Raw genomic sequence first — 18,825 nt, 5'->3', positions numbered from 1 at the left:
TGTTGGTCCCCCTTAGTTTTCATCATTCCCGCTGGGAGTCTGGTGCCCAGTTCTGTTCAGTTCTAGTGACTGGCATTTATTAGGACTCAGCTGTGGCCGTACCTATGGCACAGGTGTGAAGCTTGGCAACAACCACCAAGTGGGCACGGAGATTATCTCCATTTACAGGCGATGAAACTGAGCCTCAAAGAAGCCCCGTAAGTGGGCTGAGGTGCCACGCGTAGTGACTGAATCTGGACTCTATCAGCTCAAAGAACAAACCCAGAGTGGGCGTGCACCCTGGGATCCATGAGATTGCCTTTGAACAAACCGACCACCGTTGATCACCTTCTTGTCACTTTGGCAGAGTTGTGTGCATTTTTGGAGCTGTAAGTGCTGCATTTAATTGCTGTCTGAAATATCTTCTGAGATACCGCAGGATGATTCAGGTTGAAGGCGAAAGTAGCTGTGCCCCAAAATACCTGGAAACGGAAGCAGGGGGTCAGTTTGATATCAATGAAGCAAATTTTCTTGTTGGAGGAACAGCTGCTGTTCTCGCAAAGAGATTACCGCGAAAGAAAGATGGATTAAGATTTACGTTGACTGTACAACAGAAATTGAAATGTTGTAAACCAACTATACTTTAATAAAATTTTTTAAAAAACAAAACAACCCCCCCAAACAAAAAAAACAAAAAAAAAGATTTATGATTGAGTTGGGCAGAAAGGATTGTCTACACCATCGGTTGTCAGGCTTGAGTGAGTGTCAGAATCACGTGGACAGCTTGTTATTACAAGTTGCTGGGTCCACCCGAGAGTTTCTGATTCAATAGGTGGGATGGGGCCTGAGAATCTGCCTCTGTAACAAGTTCCTAGGTACGTCCAGCACTGCTGGCTGCGGAGCAGACTCTGAGGACCGGCGGAGCAGAAGCAGCAGGAGCAGCCGCTAAACCACGCAGAGCAGATGCGGCATCTTCACAGCAGGCAGCGGTGGTAGATCAGTGCATCCGAGAGGCTGGGCCCGAAGACGCATATCAGTTTGTCAGAGTCTTTCAGCCAGCTTTAAACAAAAGCCACTTACCTTCTTCCTGCATGTTTCAATCCAGAAAAATGGAGACCACGAGTCCGCTCAAATGCCAAATGCGGATCAACCGGGCGTTCTTTGGCGCACATTGGAATGAAGTCATCGGCGCTAAAGGTGCCCATGAGCTACAGGTCAAGGACTCAGGTTTCCTGTCAACTGTCCAATGATGGCTGCAAGAACTCATTCAACACTTGTAAAATTTATTTCTAAGGAATGTCAGTATATATACAAACTACCCAAGGAGTATGGAACCATGGTAGTATGTTGAATTGGCAGCTTTTAAACATGTATATAAAATAATGCTGCATCTTATGATCTATAGCATCTTAGATTCAAAGAATTATGATATTTCAAGAGAAAACATAAGTAGCACCTCAGACTTGTGGGGTGAGTATTACTGCTTCGGCAAAGCCCAACTAGGGAGGGCTGCCAGGCCCATGTCGATTTAAATAAATGTACTCTGTAAACACAATGGCAGAAATGTCAAAGGTAGTGCCTCCGTGACTGAAAGTTGGGAAGCAGAACGTGACAGTGGCTCTCAAGTTCATCACTAGGGCCTCTCCACCTGACAGTTTGCCCAGTGAAAAAGCCCCCGGTCATATTTTCTCCTATTTGAATCCAGATCTCCATTCAAATTATTATAATTCCATGTAATAAAGGAAGAAAGAAAATACATATTCCAAACCCCACACCATAAATTTAATTAACAAAGTACTCAGAAAAAATTTTAAGTGAAAAAAATTTAAAAAGAAATTTGACCCTGCCTATTTTACCTGTGATGATGACAGAATTAAAGACAAGGTGATAAAGATGTTTGGTCTCCTTTTTACTCTTTTTTTTCCCTCAAAACTTCAGTAAGAGTACAAGGATTTTTTCTTTTGGAGTATTTGTGTTAAAGAGTATTTGTGTTTGGAGAGTGTTTTGTGGTTTTGCCCAGAATTCTTTCAATCACTTCCTTTCCAGTTGTGGTTAGGATTTTGTGATTAAAGCTTATGAAGTACCCAAATGCATTTGCCTGAAGTTAATAGAAAACTGTTAACTACCTGGTGCAAATGATAGGGACTTTTTTTTTTTTTATTTGATAAGTCTAGATTGGAATGGTTTTCAGGGCTCTGGCTCAGTATCTGATTTTCTTGCTTCCCTTTATGGTTACAGAATGGCTGCCACAGATCCAGACATCACACCTTAACTCCAGCATGTCCAAAGACAGAAAGTGGGGCAACCAGGGTGGCAAGAATGAGCTTTCCTCAACTGTCTCTCTTTCTGCCCCTACCTTTTTTTAAAATCAAGGGGAAAAATCTTCCCAGAAGCCCCCCAGCCGATGTTCTCTAGTGTCTCCTTGTCTGGAATGGGGTCACATGATCACTGCTAACAGGAAGGGCGACTGGGAAAGCAATCAGACATGTTCATTCTCTACAATGAAGGTAGGCAACGGGAATAGCTATTGGTATTCATAGTATGAAAAGTCATAATCATCATATCTTTCAGTTTCAGCTCCCGAATTTGTCTTTGAACATGGCTATCAAACGTATCTGCCCACGGAAAGCAATGAGAACCAGACAGCCACCGTCATCTCTCTCCCTGCCAAGTCCCGTGCCAAAAAGCCCACGGCCCCACCTGCTCAGAAACGGCTGAACTGTTGCTATCCAGGTAAAGGCAGCATCCTGTGCTCCTTGTGTAGAGACTGTGACATGTAACAGGTCCAGGGATGGAACTTCTGAATTCCTGACAACTGTTCCTAAACATGCTCCCAACTGCCTGGCTTAAAACTCAACCCCACGGCATTCGCATCATCACACACGACCCATCTCTCACCATCTTTGGTCACCAGGCGTGTGGGCCTGAGACTTGTATAGCCATGGGCCTTTGCCTGGGTCTAGTGAACATTTCAGATTCTGCGAATTTTTCTTTCTGTGCTAGAGCTAGGAAGACATCCAGAAAACGTCTTCCTTCCTAACCCAAACAACAACAACAACAACAACAAAACTGTACTTGGAAATAATTTCAGACTTAGGGAAAAATTCCAAAAAGTACAAAAAATTTCTTTATGCTCTTCACCTGGATTTCCCCAAATGTTAACATATTGCATTTGCTTTGTTTTTCTTTCTATATAAACGTGTGTTTCCCCCAAAGCTGCAGACATGCGGTGCCTTTACCCCCAAGTACCTCAATGCGTATTCCTACCGACAGGGAAATTCTTTTATTTACCCACAGTACAATCATCACTATCAGGAAATTAACATCTATGCATGCTATTATCAAACTACTCTGATTTCACTATGGTTTTACCAGTTGTCTCAGTGGTGTCCTTTGTATCAAAAACGTTTTTCCCCCGTCCAGGATCCAGTTCATGAACACATATTGCATGTAGTCTTCATGAGTCTTCAATTTCCTTTAATCCTAAACTTTCGTCTTTCCTGACCAGGACATTTTTGTAAAGTACAGGCCAGTTATGTTATCAAACGTTCATCACTTTGGATTTAAGTGAAGCAGGTTGAGCAGGAAGCATAGAAGTGAGGTTACGTCCTCCTTGGTCCGTGGTATCAGGAGGCACACTGATACCTGGTGGGCCTGTTACTGTGGGGTTATCTTTCATCACTTGGTTAAGGAAGTTTCTGCCAGGTTTCTCCACCTGAAGTGACTGTCTCCCTCTGTCCTTAATCTTAATCTTTCTTTGTCTATCATGGACTTGGAGAAGAGACTTGTGGTTGCTGAGGGGGAGGGGGAGAGGGCGGGATGGACTGGGAATTTAGGGTTAATTGATACAAAACTAATGCCATTGGAATGGATAAGCAATGAGGTCCTGCTGTGTAGCACTGGGAACTATATCTAGTCACTTATGATGGAGCAGGATCATGTGAGAAAAAGGAATGTGTGTGTGTATGTGTGACTGAGTCACCTTGCTGTACAGTGGAAAATGGGCAGAACACTGTAAACCAGCTAGAATGGAAAAAAATAAAAATCATTAAAAAAAGAATCTTTCCTTGTCTTTTTAAGGTTGTCAGTTCAAGACTGCCTATGGCATGAAGGACATGGAGCGTCATTTAAAAATCCACACGGGTAAGTTGCATCACATAGATCTGCTCTCTGCACCGGAGCTGAGGATCCAGACAAGTCAGACATGTGATGTGACCCAGAACCTTTCTGGTTATCATGGGAACAGAAATACGTATTAAATAAAAGAGATGCTGTTTCTACACGTAATTTTGGCAGAAAATGTTTAGAGCAATAAAATCCAGTGCTAGAACAGATATGAGTGAATTTAGGAGTGGAAATGTGAACTGGCACAGCTATTTTTGAACATTAATCTGCCAGAATTAATTAAAATTTAAATGCCAATATTCTACTCGTTTGGAGGAGATGATCCCAAAATGCGTGTGGGGGTGGAGTGTAATGACTGGTAAATCGGAAGAAGGCGGAGAAGCTTTACATTACATCGTTGGATACAGTGAGCGTATGTTATTTGGGGAATTTTTTTTTCCTTTTGGCTGCCCCCAGGCACGTGGAGTTCCTGGACCAGGGATGAGATCTGAGCCCAGCTCGGATCAGTTGCAGCCTATGCCCCAGCTGTGTGCAACATGGGATCCTTTAACCCATTGTGCCAGGCTGGGAATTGAACCTGCATCCTGACACTCGAGAGACACTGCTGATCCCGTTGCACCACAGTGGGAACTCCTATTTTTGGAATTTTGAAGAGGGAATTTAATAAGTACTTTTGTTAAAGGAGAGAAGAAGATGGATGCATGGAAGAAGAAAACCATGATTATTTCTGGTGATGTGGATTTTTTTTGGTATATTATTTTTATGTCTCCCAGACTTTCTGCATGGAGAAGGAATTTCTTTTAGACTATTTTAAACAAAGTATTAGATGTTCATAATTCAGATGATACAGACATGTATAAATTCATAGTATCAGTGTGCATAAGGGGGAAAATGTGCCCCGAAATTTGGCGTGGGCATCACTCATTGCCCATATTCTGCTAGGTAGCCTCCGCCTTTGGAAGATGAACTATCTGACAGTTATCTCTGGCCAATGATTTCCTTGTTGCACTGGGGTGACCATCATATCTAATCAACTTCACAGCCTCATGTCATTTGGATTTCTTGTAATGATCAGAACCTGGAGTTACTATGTTTCAGGTGTCGGTAAACTTCTCAATGTAACAAGCAATGAACCGCTCCTGGTCTGTTTCCTGTGTTGAGGATCGCACATACCATATTCATCAGGGCAAGAGTAAAGGGATGTAATTAGTCATGATAAAGCATTATAAAAATATAAATGAGGACAGTTGAAGTCCATTGCTGCACATCTCCAGGAGCGTTTTCTACTGACAGTTACCCAAGCTTTGCTGTGTAGACTAGTTTCTGCCTGCCTGCAGCATCTTCAAGTTGGAGAGGTGACACAGTGTCCTCAACTTAGTTACTTTCAGAGAAGAGGGTGTTGCCAGCCGCAGCAAGAGCAGGCTCCTTTACCAGGAGAGCTGGCCAAAAACCATCTATCTCCCCCAGCATCCAGCATCTGCTCAGCATTGCAGATACACAGGATGGCAACCACAGAAGCTGCTGAGTAGCTGACAACAATGAGAAACAATTGTTGCTGATTTCTTAGCTTGACTATGAACATTTTTAATCATAAGTTGATGATCTTTAATACACTTTTAGATGTATTTCTGAATCCCAGATGTTTATTCTATGAGGATAGGGATCAATTTTGGCTGACAATGGCGTTCCCATTGTGGCTCAGTGGAAACAAATCCAACTAGCATCCATAAAGGTGCAGGTTCGATTCCTGGCCTTGCTCAGTGGGTTAAGGATCCGGGTTAAGGATCCGGTGTTGTTGTGAGCTGTGGTATGAGTCGCAGAAGTGGCTTGGATCTGGCATTGCTGTGGCTGCAGTGTAGGCTAGCAGCTATAGCTCCAATTCACCCCCTAGCCTGGGAACCTCCATATGCCACAGGTGTGGCCCTAAAAAGACAAAAAAAAAAAAAAAAAAAAAAAAAAAACGAAATTTTGGCTGACAATGGATTTTAGTGCTTGGCTATTTAGGATTTGGCCAAAATACATGTTTGATGTATAAAGTAAAACGTGAAAATTGTGGCTTAGGGCCCACCTCCATCTGACACATGCCCCCAAATCACTAGTCTTAATAGTCCAGTGTGTCTCGTTCTTAACTTTTGGCATGCCTATACTAGGCCTAAACACATGTGCAATTTACTTTTTCCATCTCTTATAAAGTTACTATTATATACACTAGCACTGCAACTTGCTATTTTTCATTTAATACTGGATGTCTTTACACTTTCATATGTGTGTATCTCCTTCATTCTTTGCAGTGACCAAGTAGGAAACTGGTTCGGTAATTTACAGTACATGCATTCAGTGGAATACTTCAGCCTTAAAAATTATGCTGTTAAAATGTAATGATGTGAAAATGATTGAAATTATTTTAAGCTCAAGAAAGTAGTCAACAGGGAGGCAGTGCAACGTTTGGCTAAGAAAGTAAGACAGTCCTGGGTTCTAATCCCAATTGTTAAGAAGATTAAACACAATCATTCAGAGGCGGAGTACCTTTCAAAAAATATGTGTTTTGATGTTTGTCAAGGAGGTTTTTGTACACATATACATACACATACAAAAATAATTGGACGATATACATCAAGGAGTTCCCGTTGTGGCTCAGTGGTTAACGAACCCGACTAGGATCCATGAGGATGCCGGTTCGATCTCTGGCCTTGCTCAGCGGTTTAGGGATCAGGCCTTGCCGTGAGCTGTGGTGTAGGTCACAGACACGGCTCGGATCCCACGTTGCTGTGGCTGTGGTATAGGCCAGTAGCTACAACTCTGATTCTGACCCCTAGCCTGGGAGCTTCCATGTACTGTGGGTGTGGCCCTAAAAAGACAAAAGACAAAAAAAAAATATATATGTATATATATATATATATATATATATCAAAAAATTAGCAGTTGTTCATGGGTGGCAAATTGACGTGTGTTGTTGAGTACAGATTAAGCTGCTGTAACAAGGAAGCCCAAATGGCAGCTCACACAAGGCTGGGGTTTATGTCTGTCTCACATAACTGTCAGAAGCAAGCAGGTGGTTTAGGCACATAGGCAGCTCTGACCTGGGAGATCATCCCGGGTCTTGAGTCCCTTCTGCGTCATTACAGTGCATTAGATTACATACCGACCACCTGCAGGTCTGCTGCGCTCACCTGCTCGTTCTCCCCCGTGTCTTGGTAACAGCTGGCAAGACAGGTGGAAAGAAGAAAAGTAAGAGGCAAGCAATTTCATTTTATGAAAGGGACACGTTTACGTTCTTTGCCATTTTGATTGACAGGGACTTCTTCACATAGTCCCATCTCGCTGCAAGTGAGGCTAAAAAATATAGTATTTGGCTTGTCACCTATGAGGTCTAAAACTTGGAGGTGCTTAGTTTTAGGGTGTGTCTCTTAGGACAAAGAAAAGAATGAATGGATTTAAGACAATATCTCTTATTTTACTGAGCTGTACTTTAAAATTTGGAGTTGACTTCTATTTTTAATTAACGAGGAATCCATACTCCATGTAGGAAAAATTAGAGAATACCCATCGGCAAAAGAGCAGGAGCAGTTCCCCCCTCTCAGGATGTTAGCTCTTTGCCAATCATGCACCTAGTTTTGGGGAGCTTTTCTCAATATTCTTAGGCGACTGTGTCTTATTCTTCCTAAGGCAGTAGGAAATTAGCCTTTTTCCTTTTTCATCTTGTTTCCTGATGCCACCTCTGTGTGTTTGAAGGTGACAAGCCCCACAAGTGCGAGGTCTGCGGCAAGTGCTTCAGCCGGAAGGATAAGCTGAAGACACACACGCGATGCCACACGGGCGTGAAGCCCTACAAGTGTAAGACATGTGACTATGCTGCTGCCGACAGCAGCAGCCTCAACAAGCACCTGCGGATACATTCCGATGAGCGGCCCTTCAAATGCCAGATCTGCCCCTATGCCAGCCGCAACTCCAGCCAGCTCACCGTCCACCTCCGCTCCCACACAGGTAAGTCCTCCGTGTGGTCCTCGCTTGACGGCCCAGCTTCCTGTTGCTTAAATCACTGGCACCTTCAGGCCTTGAATCACAACCTCAGTAAAAGACCTGGGAATGTTTGGTTGTCCCATGATTTGCAATTTTGCTTTTCATCTGCTCAGAAGTGCCTTTGTCTGTAAAATAGGGGAAAACATCGTTATAATTCTACATATCTTCATGTAGCTTTATAACATATTCACTAGTCTTTATCAAGGAGGTGCACTATGTTAAGTAGAGATATGAACAATGCATCTTTAATAAATGTCTGCCTTGGAGGTCCCGCTGTGGTGCAATGGGAACAGCAGTGTCTCTGCAGCACCAGGATGCGGGTTTGATCCCCCGCCGGCATAGTGGGTTAAAGGATCTGGTATTGCTGCAGCTGTGTGAAGGTCGAAGGTCACATCTGCAGCTGGGATCTGATCTCTGGCCCAGGAACTCCACATGCTGATGGCGGCCAAACGAAAAGAATGTCTGCATAATGTATGTTTAGGCATATCGGTCATTTTTTAAAGTGTACTCTCATCAGCTCAGCATAGGACAGCTTGATGGAAAAACTCAGCAGAGTAGGTAACTTAAACCATGTACGCTTTTCTTTTAGCAAGTGTATCTGTTAGCTTTTGATGCAATGATGCTGTGTAACAACCACCACAAAAATCGCAGCGGCATATTATAAAAGCATTTATTGCTCACATACTTCAGGTCCACAGAGGGCTGTTAGACTGGCGGGGCTAATACATGTGTGGGAAAGGTTGGGTGTGCACTGACCTTGGCTGGGGATCTGCTAACTGGGGGTTAGCTGGCTGTCCCCTTGCCTCGGTGGGGACAGTCTGGCTCTGCCCCACATATCTCATAGCCTCCCTCTGGGACCAGTGGGCTACTCCAGGCTTGTCCTTCTCATGACCGTGGCTGACCTCTGCATGGCAGACAAACAAGCACGTCCCAGTGTGTAAGCTCATTTCAAGCCTCTGCTTGCATCCCATTGGCTGAAGCAAGTTAGGGAGTTGGGCCTGGTGACAAGGGAAGGGGCTGAGCTCTCCACAGTGGAAGGTCATCACAAGGTTACACGGCAGAGGCCATGTCTGTACCAACCCCAGTTCACCGCACACATGCGTTCATGCCCTCCCAGGACCCCCACAAGTCACATCCAGTCTTAGGATCAGACTTAAAGACCAGGATCTCATCATCGTCTCTATCAGTCAGAGATACGGCTTTTCCTGACTTAGAGCCTTTTGAAATAAAAAGACAAATCGTCTGTCCCCACATTGCCAACAGCCAGGATACTGATAATAATCCCACTGTTGCAAAGGAGAACTGGAGGTACTTGGCCGTCCCCGGTCCACAGATCTCTGAAATCCCTCTGGGCAAATGTTTCCAGGTCCCCCACTCTGGGGACAGAGAATGCTTGTTGATCAGGCCTTGGCTCGGCTGCCTGGTTTTTCACTCGGTCCCTTGGCGTATCCTTTCACCACCTTCCTTAACCGCTTCTGAAAAGGAGTGGAAGGTGTACCTTTGAGAAACTTTCTCTGCCTGCTTCCTGCCTGCCTACGAGAAGTTGAGATCTTCCTAGATTTTATTTTGGTCTAGCCTGGGGACAGCTTTGCTGGTAGAGCTATCTTAACAACTCTGGGAGTTTCCTGTGTATCTTTGTGTTAAAAGCCACACCCACAATCTCTTGGAGGCTTGCCTTTCCTCTGAACCCCATTAGAGGCACTTTGGGCTTCCATAGCATTTTGTAGGCCAAACCCTGTGAGACTTTCAGGAATCCTTGTCCAGCTGAGAGAACTGACTTGGCACCACCTGTATTCTTTTGGAGATTTTAACCAAGAACCTTATGCTTACACCCCTCATTTCTCACTCCTCCCCCGGAGATCAGTTCCCTGGATATGGTCTTTGTCCCCCAGCTTTTGTCTTTCCTTTGAAAATCGTTTGCTGGTTGGAGATGAGCAACTTCCTCTAGCCCAGCACATTGGATTTTCTCTTTCTCCAAATTCCATTTTGAAAATGGCCAGGTCTTTTCTTGGAGTTTTTCTTTCTTGTGGTACATTATCATGTGCAGCTTGAATAGTGCACTTGCTCAAGTCCCAAATTCATGGGGTACATCTTCTATCTTCTAAGTTACTACTGGTGACAGTTTTGCCAAATGTTTGCCATTCAGTCGTGCACATTGACCAGCCTCTATGCCACCCAATCCCAAAGCCAGTGCTACATATTTTAGTTTTCTGTTATGGCAGCCGTCTGTTTCTAGATGCCAATATCTCTGTCAGTTATCTACTGTCAAAATAATGTAGTGTAACAACGCTCACCCCCCAACAAAACCTCAGTGGATCCAAAAACATGCCTTCTCTGTTCACGTTCGGGGGTCAGCTGGGTGTCGTCTGGGCAGCCCTGCCGATCTTCGCTGGGCTCACCTACACATCTGAGAGGCTGCTGGCTGTGGGCCGGTTGTCCGCTGGCCTTGGCTGAAGTATTCCAGCTCTGCTCCACACCTGTCATCCTCCTCCTGGGACCAATAGGCTAGGACAGGCTTGACCTTCTCGCGGTGATGGATGACAGACACACAAGCGAGCAAACCCCAATTCACAAGCCCATTTCAAGCCATTATTTGTATCAAATCCAGTTAACATACCATCAGCCAAGTCCAGTGACGATTGAGCCTATTTTCAGGGGTTGTGGCAGGTCATCCTGCCCCTGTCGGGAGAACATGCATAATGACACGGAAGCCATGGCTACAGGGAGTGACCGGAAGTTGGGGGGTGGGCTCAGGGACATTAATCTACCGCAGCAAGTTAAGACATTGGCAGAACTGCTGCCCATCTGATTTCCTTTGGAAATCTCCCCAGCCCATGTTAGAGGTGCTGAAGGATTCGTTTAGGGAAGCGTTTTATTTACCTTTATAAGTAGCATCTTTAAGTGGGTCTAGAAGAGGGGTAGTTTCTAAAAATTTATATGTATGTCATTTATGAAATGTCTCCATGGACTCTTCACTTCCTTTTTATAAATATGCGGCACTTATTAAAATTTACAAATTGTAGAATTAATAGGATTTTGTTGTTACGCTTCCATCGCTTTGACTGACTGCATTGTCTTAGTAGCACGATAAACCCGAGAAAGATCAGGAAGTTCCCACGTGGCGCAACAGGTTGAGGATCTGGCGTTGCCGCAGCTGTGGCGCGGATTCAATCCCTGGCCTAGGAACGTCCACCTGCCTGTGGTTGCGGCCCCTGAAAAAAGAGTGAAAGAAAGGTCTGTCAGCTTAAATGTATCAGTTGCTTATTCACTGAGCAACAGACAGTAAGTCCCCACCAGGTAGCAGACACGGGAGGGTTCAGGTCGTGGGCAGGAACCAAGGTAATCGTTATTAACTTTAGAGAGTGTAGCCTGTACGGGGACTAGTCTGTGGTGAAAAGGAGAAAGACGATGGCAGTGAGAAAGAGATGTAACCCTTTGCTTTCTTGTTAAAGAGTGTTTTTTTGTTGTTGTTGTTTTTGTTTTTGTTTTTGGTCTTTTTGCCTTTTCTTGGGCCACTCCAGTGGCATGTGGAGTTTCCCAGGCTAAGGGTCTAATTGGAGCTGTAGCCACCGGCCTACGCCAGAGCCACAGCAACACGGGATCCGAGCCGCACCTGCAACCTACACCACAGCTCACGGCAATGCCGGATCCTTAACCCACTGAGCAAGGGCAGGGACCGAACCCGCAACCTCATGGTTCCTAGTCGGATTTGTTAACCACTGCGCCATGACGGGAACTCCTAAAGAGTGTTTTTAAGCTCTGCAACTCAGCTGTGAGCTTTTGTTATCTGGTTTTTTTGGGTTTCACCTCTGCTGATTGCTTAAAAAAAAAAAAAAAAAGGGCAAACAGATCTTCACTAGTTTGGGCAGCGATGTGACCGGAAGACTTAGTAGAACATTCTGGAGCAGGGATTCTTCCTCTGTGCCCACAAACACCTCCATTCAGGGGTCCATGAGTAAAATATAGGAGGTCTGTGAACCTGTGGGAAAAAAATGACATCTTCGTCAGTAACCTTACTGAAATGTGATGCGTCCTTCAATGATGAAAATAGGCATCAATCTGATGAGAGTGTGTGTGAAACTTGTCACCCATAGAGAGCACAGCTCTTTCTATAACCAGCATTTTTTGAGGGATTAAAATATTGTTTACATTCTTCTCTGTTTAGAAATTACTGTAGTCCCTAGATCCGCCGTTAGCGCACATTACGTAATGTATTAATAAAGCATTCACATTGCCATATCACAGATTTTTTTTCTTTTGATTTTTTTACTAGCTTTCAATATAATTAGTTTCTTTTGGATTCCTGTTGATTTTTATTTTAGTCTACTTTGCGCTTTTAAACAGTATCCTCAGAAGGGGTCCATAAATTTCACTAAACCACCAGAAGGGGAATGTGGCATTTAAAAAAAAGGTTATGAGCAACCTGCTAAGGCAGAAATCAGCAAACATTTTCCATCAAGAACCAGAGAGTACATACTTTTGTAGGCTTTGCGGGCCATGCAGTGTCTGTCACAATTACTCACCTCCGCCATTGTCGCATGAAAGCAACCATAGACAAACGGGCGTGACTGTGCTACAGTAAAACTTCATTTACAGAAACAGGCTGAGGGCTGCATTTGGCCCTCAGTCTGTATAGTTTACGTTCCTTGTTCTAGAGGTTTGTGTGAATGATCTCATATGGGCATGCAGTCATGCAAAGCACTGTTTAGTTTGGGGCTTCTCCATTTTCTAGCATCTAGCTTGTTTAATTTGCTCCCTGCCATCTTGAATTGCATTTATTAAACAGCTCATTGTGATCTTATAGGTCTTAACACCAAAAAGCTGGAACACATCCCACTCTTTTGAACTTATGGTAAGAAAGTGAACATGGGTCATGTGTACGGAAATCACCTAGCATCTAAGAGTACCAGCTTTGGAATCAGCCTGGCTTGGAACCCAGGCTCTGCCGTGTACGACTGGCTGACCATGAACAAGTTATGTAGTCACTCTAGGGCTCAGTCTCCTCACTGTCCAGTAGTGTTGATCACAGTACTAGTACCCACCTCATGGGACTGTCAGAATCAGCCGACGGGACCGTTCTTGTGGAGTGCTCAGCAGAGAGCCTGCCGTCCTGGAAGCGAATGAAGACTCTTAGGGCTGTTGTTTGGCTTGCTTAAACAATATTGCAATGGGCGGGGGCACCAATTTGCTTGAATTATCAGTGCCTTAGATGATTTGGACTTGGCCTTCACTGAGGAAATAAATTCGGAATATCATGTCCTTTCAGATGTTTGCAATTTCGCTTTTCCTGTTCATCTTTCACCGAACATGAATTAAAAAATAAAAAAATCAAGCAGCTGGATTTTGTAACTTCACAAGTAAAGAACGCAGCTGGCAATGTGGGATAAATAGTGTGCAATAAACACGTCTTTATTAATAAAAATCTGCATGGAATATAAGCTGGGTGTTTCCATCACTTAAAAAAAAAAAGACTATTCTGATGAGTGAGCACTGGAGCTGACTGATTTGAAAATGTGCTCTTGAATCTGTTACAACATGTAACTCAATCAAAATCAACGGATTATGCAAAATTATACAACTGTGAACAGTTCACTAGCAGAGTGAGCACATAGGAACCATAGCTTGACTGTTTTAAACAATCTGCCAAGTGTATTCGCAATTCTTATTTATTGGGGACAATTAAGTAGCTTGTTTTCAATCTCCATTTGTCTTCTGGGTGTTGTCGTGGTGGTCGAGCACCTAAAGCCTGTGGTGGTGGTTTAAGTTTGGGAAAAGGAGAGGAGCCCCCGACCCCTCTTTTTTTTTTCTCCCAGGGGCTGCTAGGAGCTGCAGTTAGAAGCTCTCCACCCGCCTGCCTTGGTATAAGCGATTTTCTGGTGTGTGCTGCGGGGGGATCCGCTATGGTTGTTTCCTGCCTGTTCTTATCGAAACTCACCTTGTGTTGACAGGGGACGCCCCCTTCCAGTGCTGGCTCTGTAGCGCCAAGTTCAAAATCAGCTCGGACTTGAAAAGGCACATGCGCGTGCACTCGGGGGAGAAGCCTTTCAAGTGCGAGTTCTGCAATGTCCGCTGCACCATGAAGGGGAACCTCAAGTCGCACATCCGTATCAAGCACAGTGGGAACAACTTCAAGTGTCCGCATTGCGACTTCCTGGGGGACAGCAAGGCCACGCTGCGCAAGCACAGCCGGGTGCACCAGTCCGAGCACCCCGAGAAGTGCTCCGAGTGCAGCTACTCCTGCTCCAGCAAGGCCGCCCTGCGCATCCACGAGCGCATCCACTGCACCGACCGCCCCTTCAAGTGCAATTACTGCAGCTTCGACACCAAGCAGCCCAGCAACCTGAGCAAGCACATGAAGAAGTTCCACGGGGACATGGTCAAGACCGAGGCCTTGGAGAGAAAGGACGCGGGCCGGCAGAGTAGCCGCCAGGTGGCCAAGCTGGACGCCAAGAAGACTTTCCACTGCGATCGGTGCGATGCCTCGTTCATGCGCGAGGACTCGCTCCGCAGCCACAAGCGGCAGCACAGTGAGTACAGCGAGAATAAGAGCTCGGACGTGACCGTCCTGCAGTTTCAGATCGACCCCAGCAAACAGCCCGCCGCGCCCCTCGCGGTGGGGCATCTTCAGGTGCCCCTCCAGCCCAGCCAAGTGCCCCAATTCAGCGAGGGCAGAGTCAAAATCATCGTGGGGCACCAAGTGCCCCAGGCAAACACCATCGTCCAGGCTGCGGCCGCCGCAGTGAACATTGTGCAGCCCGCCCTGGTGGCGCAGAACCCAGAGGAATGCCGGGGAACAGCCGGCTGCAGATCTTGCGCCAGGTCAACCTGATCGCCCCGCCACAGACCTCGGGGTGTCCCAGCGAGGCGGCCGCGATGCCCCAGCCGGCCGTCCTGCTGACCACCCACGACCAGCCGGATGGAGCCACTCTGCACCAGACTCTCATCCCCACGGCCCCGGGCGGCCCCCAGGAAGGCTCTGGCAACCAGGCTTTCATCACCAGTTCAGGCATCACTTGCACTGACTTCGAAGGCCTGAACGCTCTGATTCAGGAGGGGACCACTGAGGTGACCGTGGTCAGCGACGGAGGCCAGAACATTGCCGTGGCCACCACGGCCCCGCCCATATTCTCCACCTCCCAGCAGGAGTTACCCAAGCAGACCTACTCCATCATCCAGGGAGGCGCCCACCCAGCTTTGCTCTGTCCGGCGGATTCTATACCAGACTAGGGTGTACGAAACAAAAGAAAGGGAGGGCAAGGAGGGACAAAAAAAAAAAAGTCAGAACTAGAATTCTGTAAGAGGTTTGCCTTTCGTGTTTTCAAGGATTGTTGTGAAAACACCCCGCCCCATAATAAATCGTAATTTTATACAGCTTACTCCAATTTTTTAACGCTCTGATAATTTTGAGCCCACGTGGGAATCGCCGCGTTGTACCTGTTGTAGTGTCTTAAAGGCTGTCAGGATGATCCCGAGTAGGGGTTGGAATTAAATGAATGGAGTAGTGAATACATTAATTTGCTTCCAACTTAATTTCCCAACTCTAATAAAGGTTTTTTTCCCTCTCATTAAATTTGCATAGTAGATGGTTCTCCTCAGCCTCTCTTAAGTCCTCTTTCTGAAATACCCCCCAGTGTTTGGGTTAATACATGGACACAAATCTTTTGGTATCAAGGGACATTTTCTACATAATGCTACATGGGTATTTGATGCCCCCCCCAAAAAAAAAGTTAAGTGCAAGTGAGGGGAAAAAAAGGAATGATTTTTTAATAAATTAATACATTATTAAAATATACCGAATGTTAATGATTCTTTAGAGTCACAATATGATTTGGGTATTGGGGTGTGAATTATATAATTAAAGAGAACTTGAAGAAGCAAAGGTTCTTAGTCCTCTCTCATGAATAGCAAATAAACGTCTTACCTTCTTCACAGTCAAGTCAAATATGCATGGTGCCTAAAGTGACCCAACTGCTATTTTTATTTTGAAACTTCAGTGACAAACCTGACATTTCTGTTTAGAAGCTAATATAATGCAAGTGTCTATTAACCCTTAGGACAGCTTATTAGGATACCATTGTTTTAAATATCAATATATGTACAGTTCTAGGGACCAGATGAGTGGGATTGGAAAAGCATCTAGGTTTTTTAAAAGCGCAGGCTATATTGAGAAGGCAATTGAGATTTTATTGTTTTGAATTGAAATGCTATTTGGTCAGTAGGTGGCGCCAGAGAGCGATCTCAAACTACCTGTGTTTTGACCCAAGATCTCTGATTTCCAGCTTCTAGCGTGGGCTCTTAAGTACTGAATCAATCAAACATGCTCTCAGAGAGCATCAGCAAGGACTGGTGAGGAAGGGAGGGTACTCTGGTGAGATTAGCATGTTTAAAATGTTGTGAGAACACTTTAGATACATTTTTTACCAGAATCAATACTTTTATTTCCCTAACACACAAACGTATAAAAATTCTCATGCATATCAGCTCAATTTTACGTAAAGATATTATTCCCCCTTCCCTTTTTTGGGTAAAAACAAACTAAGGAAATAAGAAAAATGGCAATGCTGAAAGCTTTGAGGGTTGCCTGTTGGACAGAAAGTCAGCATCCCTTTAAGATAACACATAGTGAGCTGGGTTTTGTCTGCTTTCTGTCTCTTATCCTTCATATTTGAACACGATTCTGATAACTTGCCATGTCTTCTTTTGCCAGAATTTATTTTCATAACAATGGTAAAAATGTGTCATTATTAACTATAGTTTGGAAAGAAATCAAAACAGCTTGCAGTGTATTTTCAGTATGTTAGTGATTTTATCACTTTAGAATTATTGCTTGTGACTCTTAGGGAAACTGCAGATATTGCATTTTAACTGAGAAACTTCTGTCTTTTTTTTTTTTTTTTTTTTTTTTTTGTCTTTTTGCCATTTCTTGGGCCGCTCTCTCGGCATATGGAGGTTCCCAGGCTAGGGGTCAAATCGGAGCTGTAGCCGCCAGCCTACACCAGAGCCACAGCAACTCGGGATCCGAGCCGCATCTGCAACCTACACCACAGTTCACGGCAACGCCGGATCCTTAACCCACTGAGCAAGGCCAGGGATCAAACCCGCAACCTCATGGTTCCTAGTCGGATTCTTTAACCACTGTGCCACGATGGGAACTCCCTGAGAAACTTCTCTTGTCATGACCCTATGTTCTACATTTTTCTTTTTTCCCAGTGTGCCCCTTGTTGCAACTTTTAAATGATTTTTCTCCTGATCATAAATGTAATGTATATTCAGGATAGAAAATATAGGAAACACATTAAGTATCTTCCTCAGGGTACGAATGGGTTACATCCTGATAAATCCATTGTAAACTAAAAATATCATTAAATTGAAAATGCACTTAGGTGTTCTCTTGTGGCATAGCAGGTTAGGGATCCAGTATTGTCACTGCAGCAGCTTGGGTTGCTGCCATGGCATGGGTTCAGTTCCTGGCCCGGGAACTTCCACATGCCACAGATGCCGCCAAAATATAATAGTAATAATTTAAAAAAAAAGAACATGCATTTAATACATCTAACATACCAAACATCATAGCTTAGCCTTGCCTATCTTAAGCATGGTCAGAATTTTTACATTAGCCTACGGTTGGGTGGAATCATCTAACACAAAGCCTGTTTTATTATAGAATAGAGAGTATCTCGTGTCATTTGTTGAATACGTACTGAAAGTGAAAGACACAGATCGTAGGGGTACAGAAGGGTTGCAAGTGTATCAGTCGGGCACCACTGTGATCCTTGGCTGATGCGCTGCCACTGCCCAGCATCAGGGGAGAGGATCAGACCAGATGTGCTCGCCTAGGAGAAGACCTCTACCCCACTCGAGGTAAAGATTTCCTCTCTTTAGAATCATTATATTGCACTGTGTACATTTCTCTCTACCTTGCTCTTATTATTCTACTTATTAACAGTACTGTGTGTCTAGCCTACCTTTTTTTAAAGTGAAAGGTAGAATATGAGGAGTTCCCATTGTAGCTCAGCGGTTACAAACCTGACTAGCATCTATGAGGTTGCAGGTTCGATCCCTGGCCTCGCTCAGTGGGTTAAGGATCCGGCGTTGCCATGAGCTGTGGTGTAGGTCGCAGTCGCGGCTCAGATCCTGCTTTGCCATGGCTGTGGGTGTGGCGTAGGCCAGCAGCTACAGGTCCCATTCAGCCCCGAGCCTGGGAACTTCCATATGCCACAGGTGCGGCCCTACAAAGATAAAAGAAAAGAAAAGTAAACTATGACTTATCCCGGTATAAATACCATGCTTTAGTCAACCATCTCCCTATTCATGGAAATTTTGGTTTTGTTTGCCATTACAAACTGCCACAGTAAACATCCTACCTAATCCCTCATATTCAGCTGTGCTTTCTTTTTTTTCCTATAGGTTAGCTTCTCCAACGTGAGTTTCAGGAAGTTTCCATCGTTTGTACTTGCATAGATTCAGATGACTTTTTCAAAATGATAATCTGCTCTCTGGTGTGGGCTCCAAGTATCACCAACCCTGGGTGTTAGCAGTCTTTTGAAGTTGTGTAAGTCTGATGTGTGGAAATGGTGAGTGGGTCCTTGCGCGTCTCCCCAGCCAGTGTTCTGACTGACAGCTCTGCAGAGACTTGTTGATTATTTGCATTTTTTTTTCTATGCACTTTAAACGCCTCCTCTTTCGTTTTCCTCCTTGGGT

General features: G+C 44.7%; 1 protein-coding gene across 3 annotated transcripts in view; it reads left to right on the top strand.

Moving 5' to 3' along the window:
* The window catches only part of ZFP64 (ZFP64 zinc finger protein), a 95,567-nt gene that overhangs the window by 17,696 nt on the left and 59,046 nt on the right, over positions 1 to 18,825 (top strand). For 2 of the 3 annotated variants that reach the window (XM_021077225.1, XM_013985469.2), the window contains exons 3-5: positions 2,551 to 2,712; positions 4,060 to 4,122; positions 7,837 to 8,088. In XM_021077225.1, the coding sequence (XP_020932884.1) occupies positions 2,551 to 2,712; positions 4,060 to 4,122; positions 7,837 to 8,088 (477 nt within the window). 3 annotated transcript variants of the gene reach the window in all.

The sequence above is a fragment of the Sus scrofa genome, chromosome 17 (genome assembly GCF_000003025.6).
Source record: "Sus scrofa isolate TJ Tabasco breed Duroc chromosome 17, Sscrofa11.1, whole genome shotgun sequence".
Taxonomy (NCBI): domain Eukaryota; kingdom Metazoa; phylum Chordata; class Mammalia; order Artiodactyla; family Suidae; genus Sus; species Sus scrofa.
Note: the sequence above shows the minus strand (reverse complement) of the source record. Positions and strands in the feature narration are given on the sequence as shown.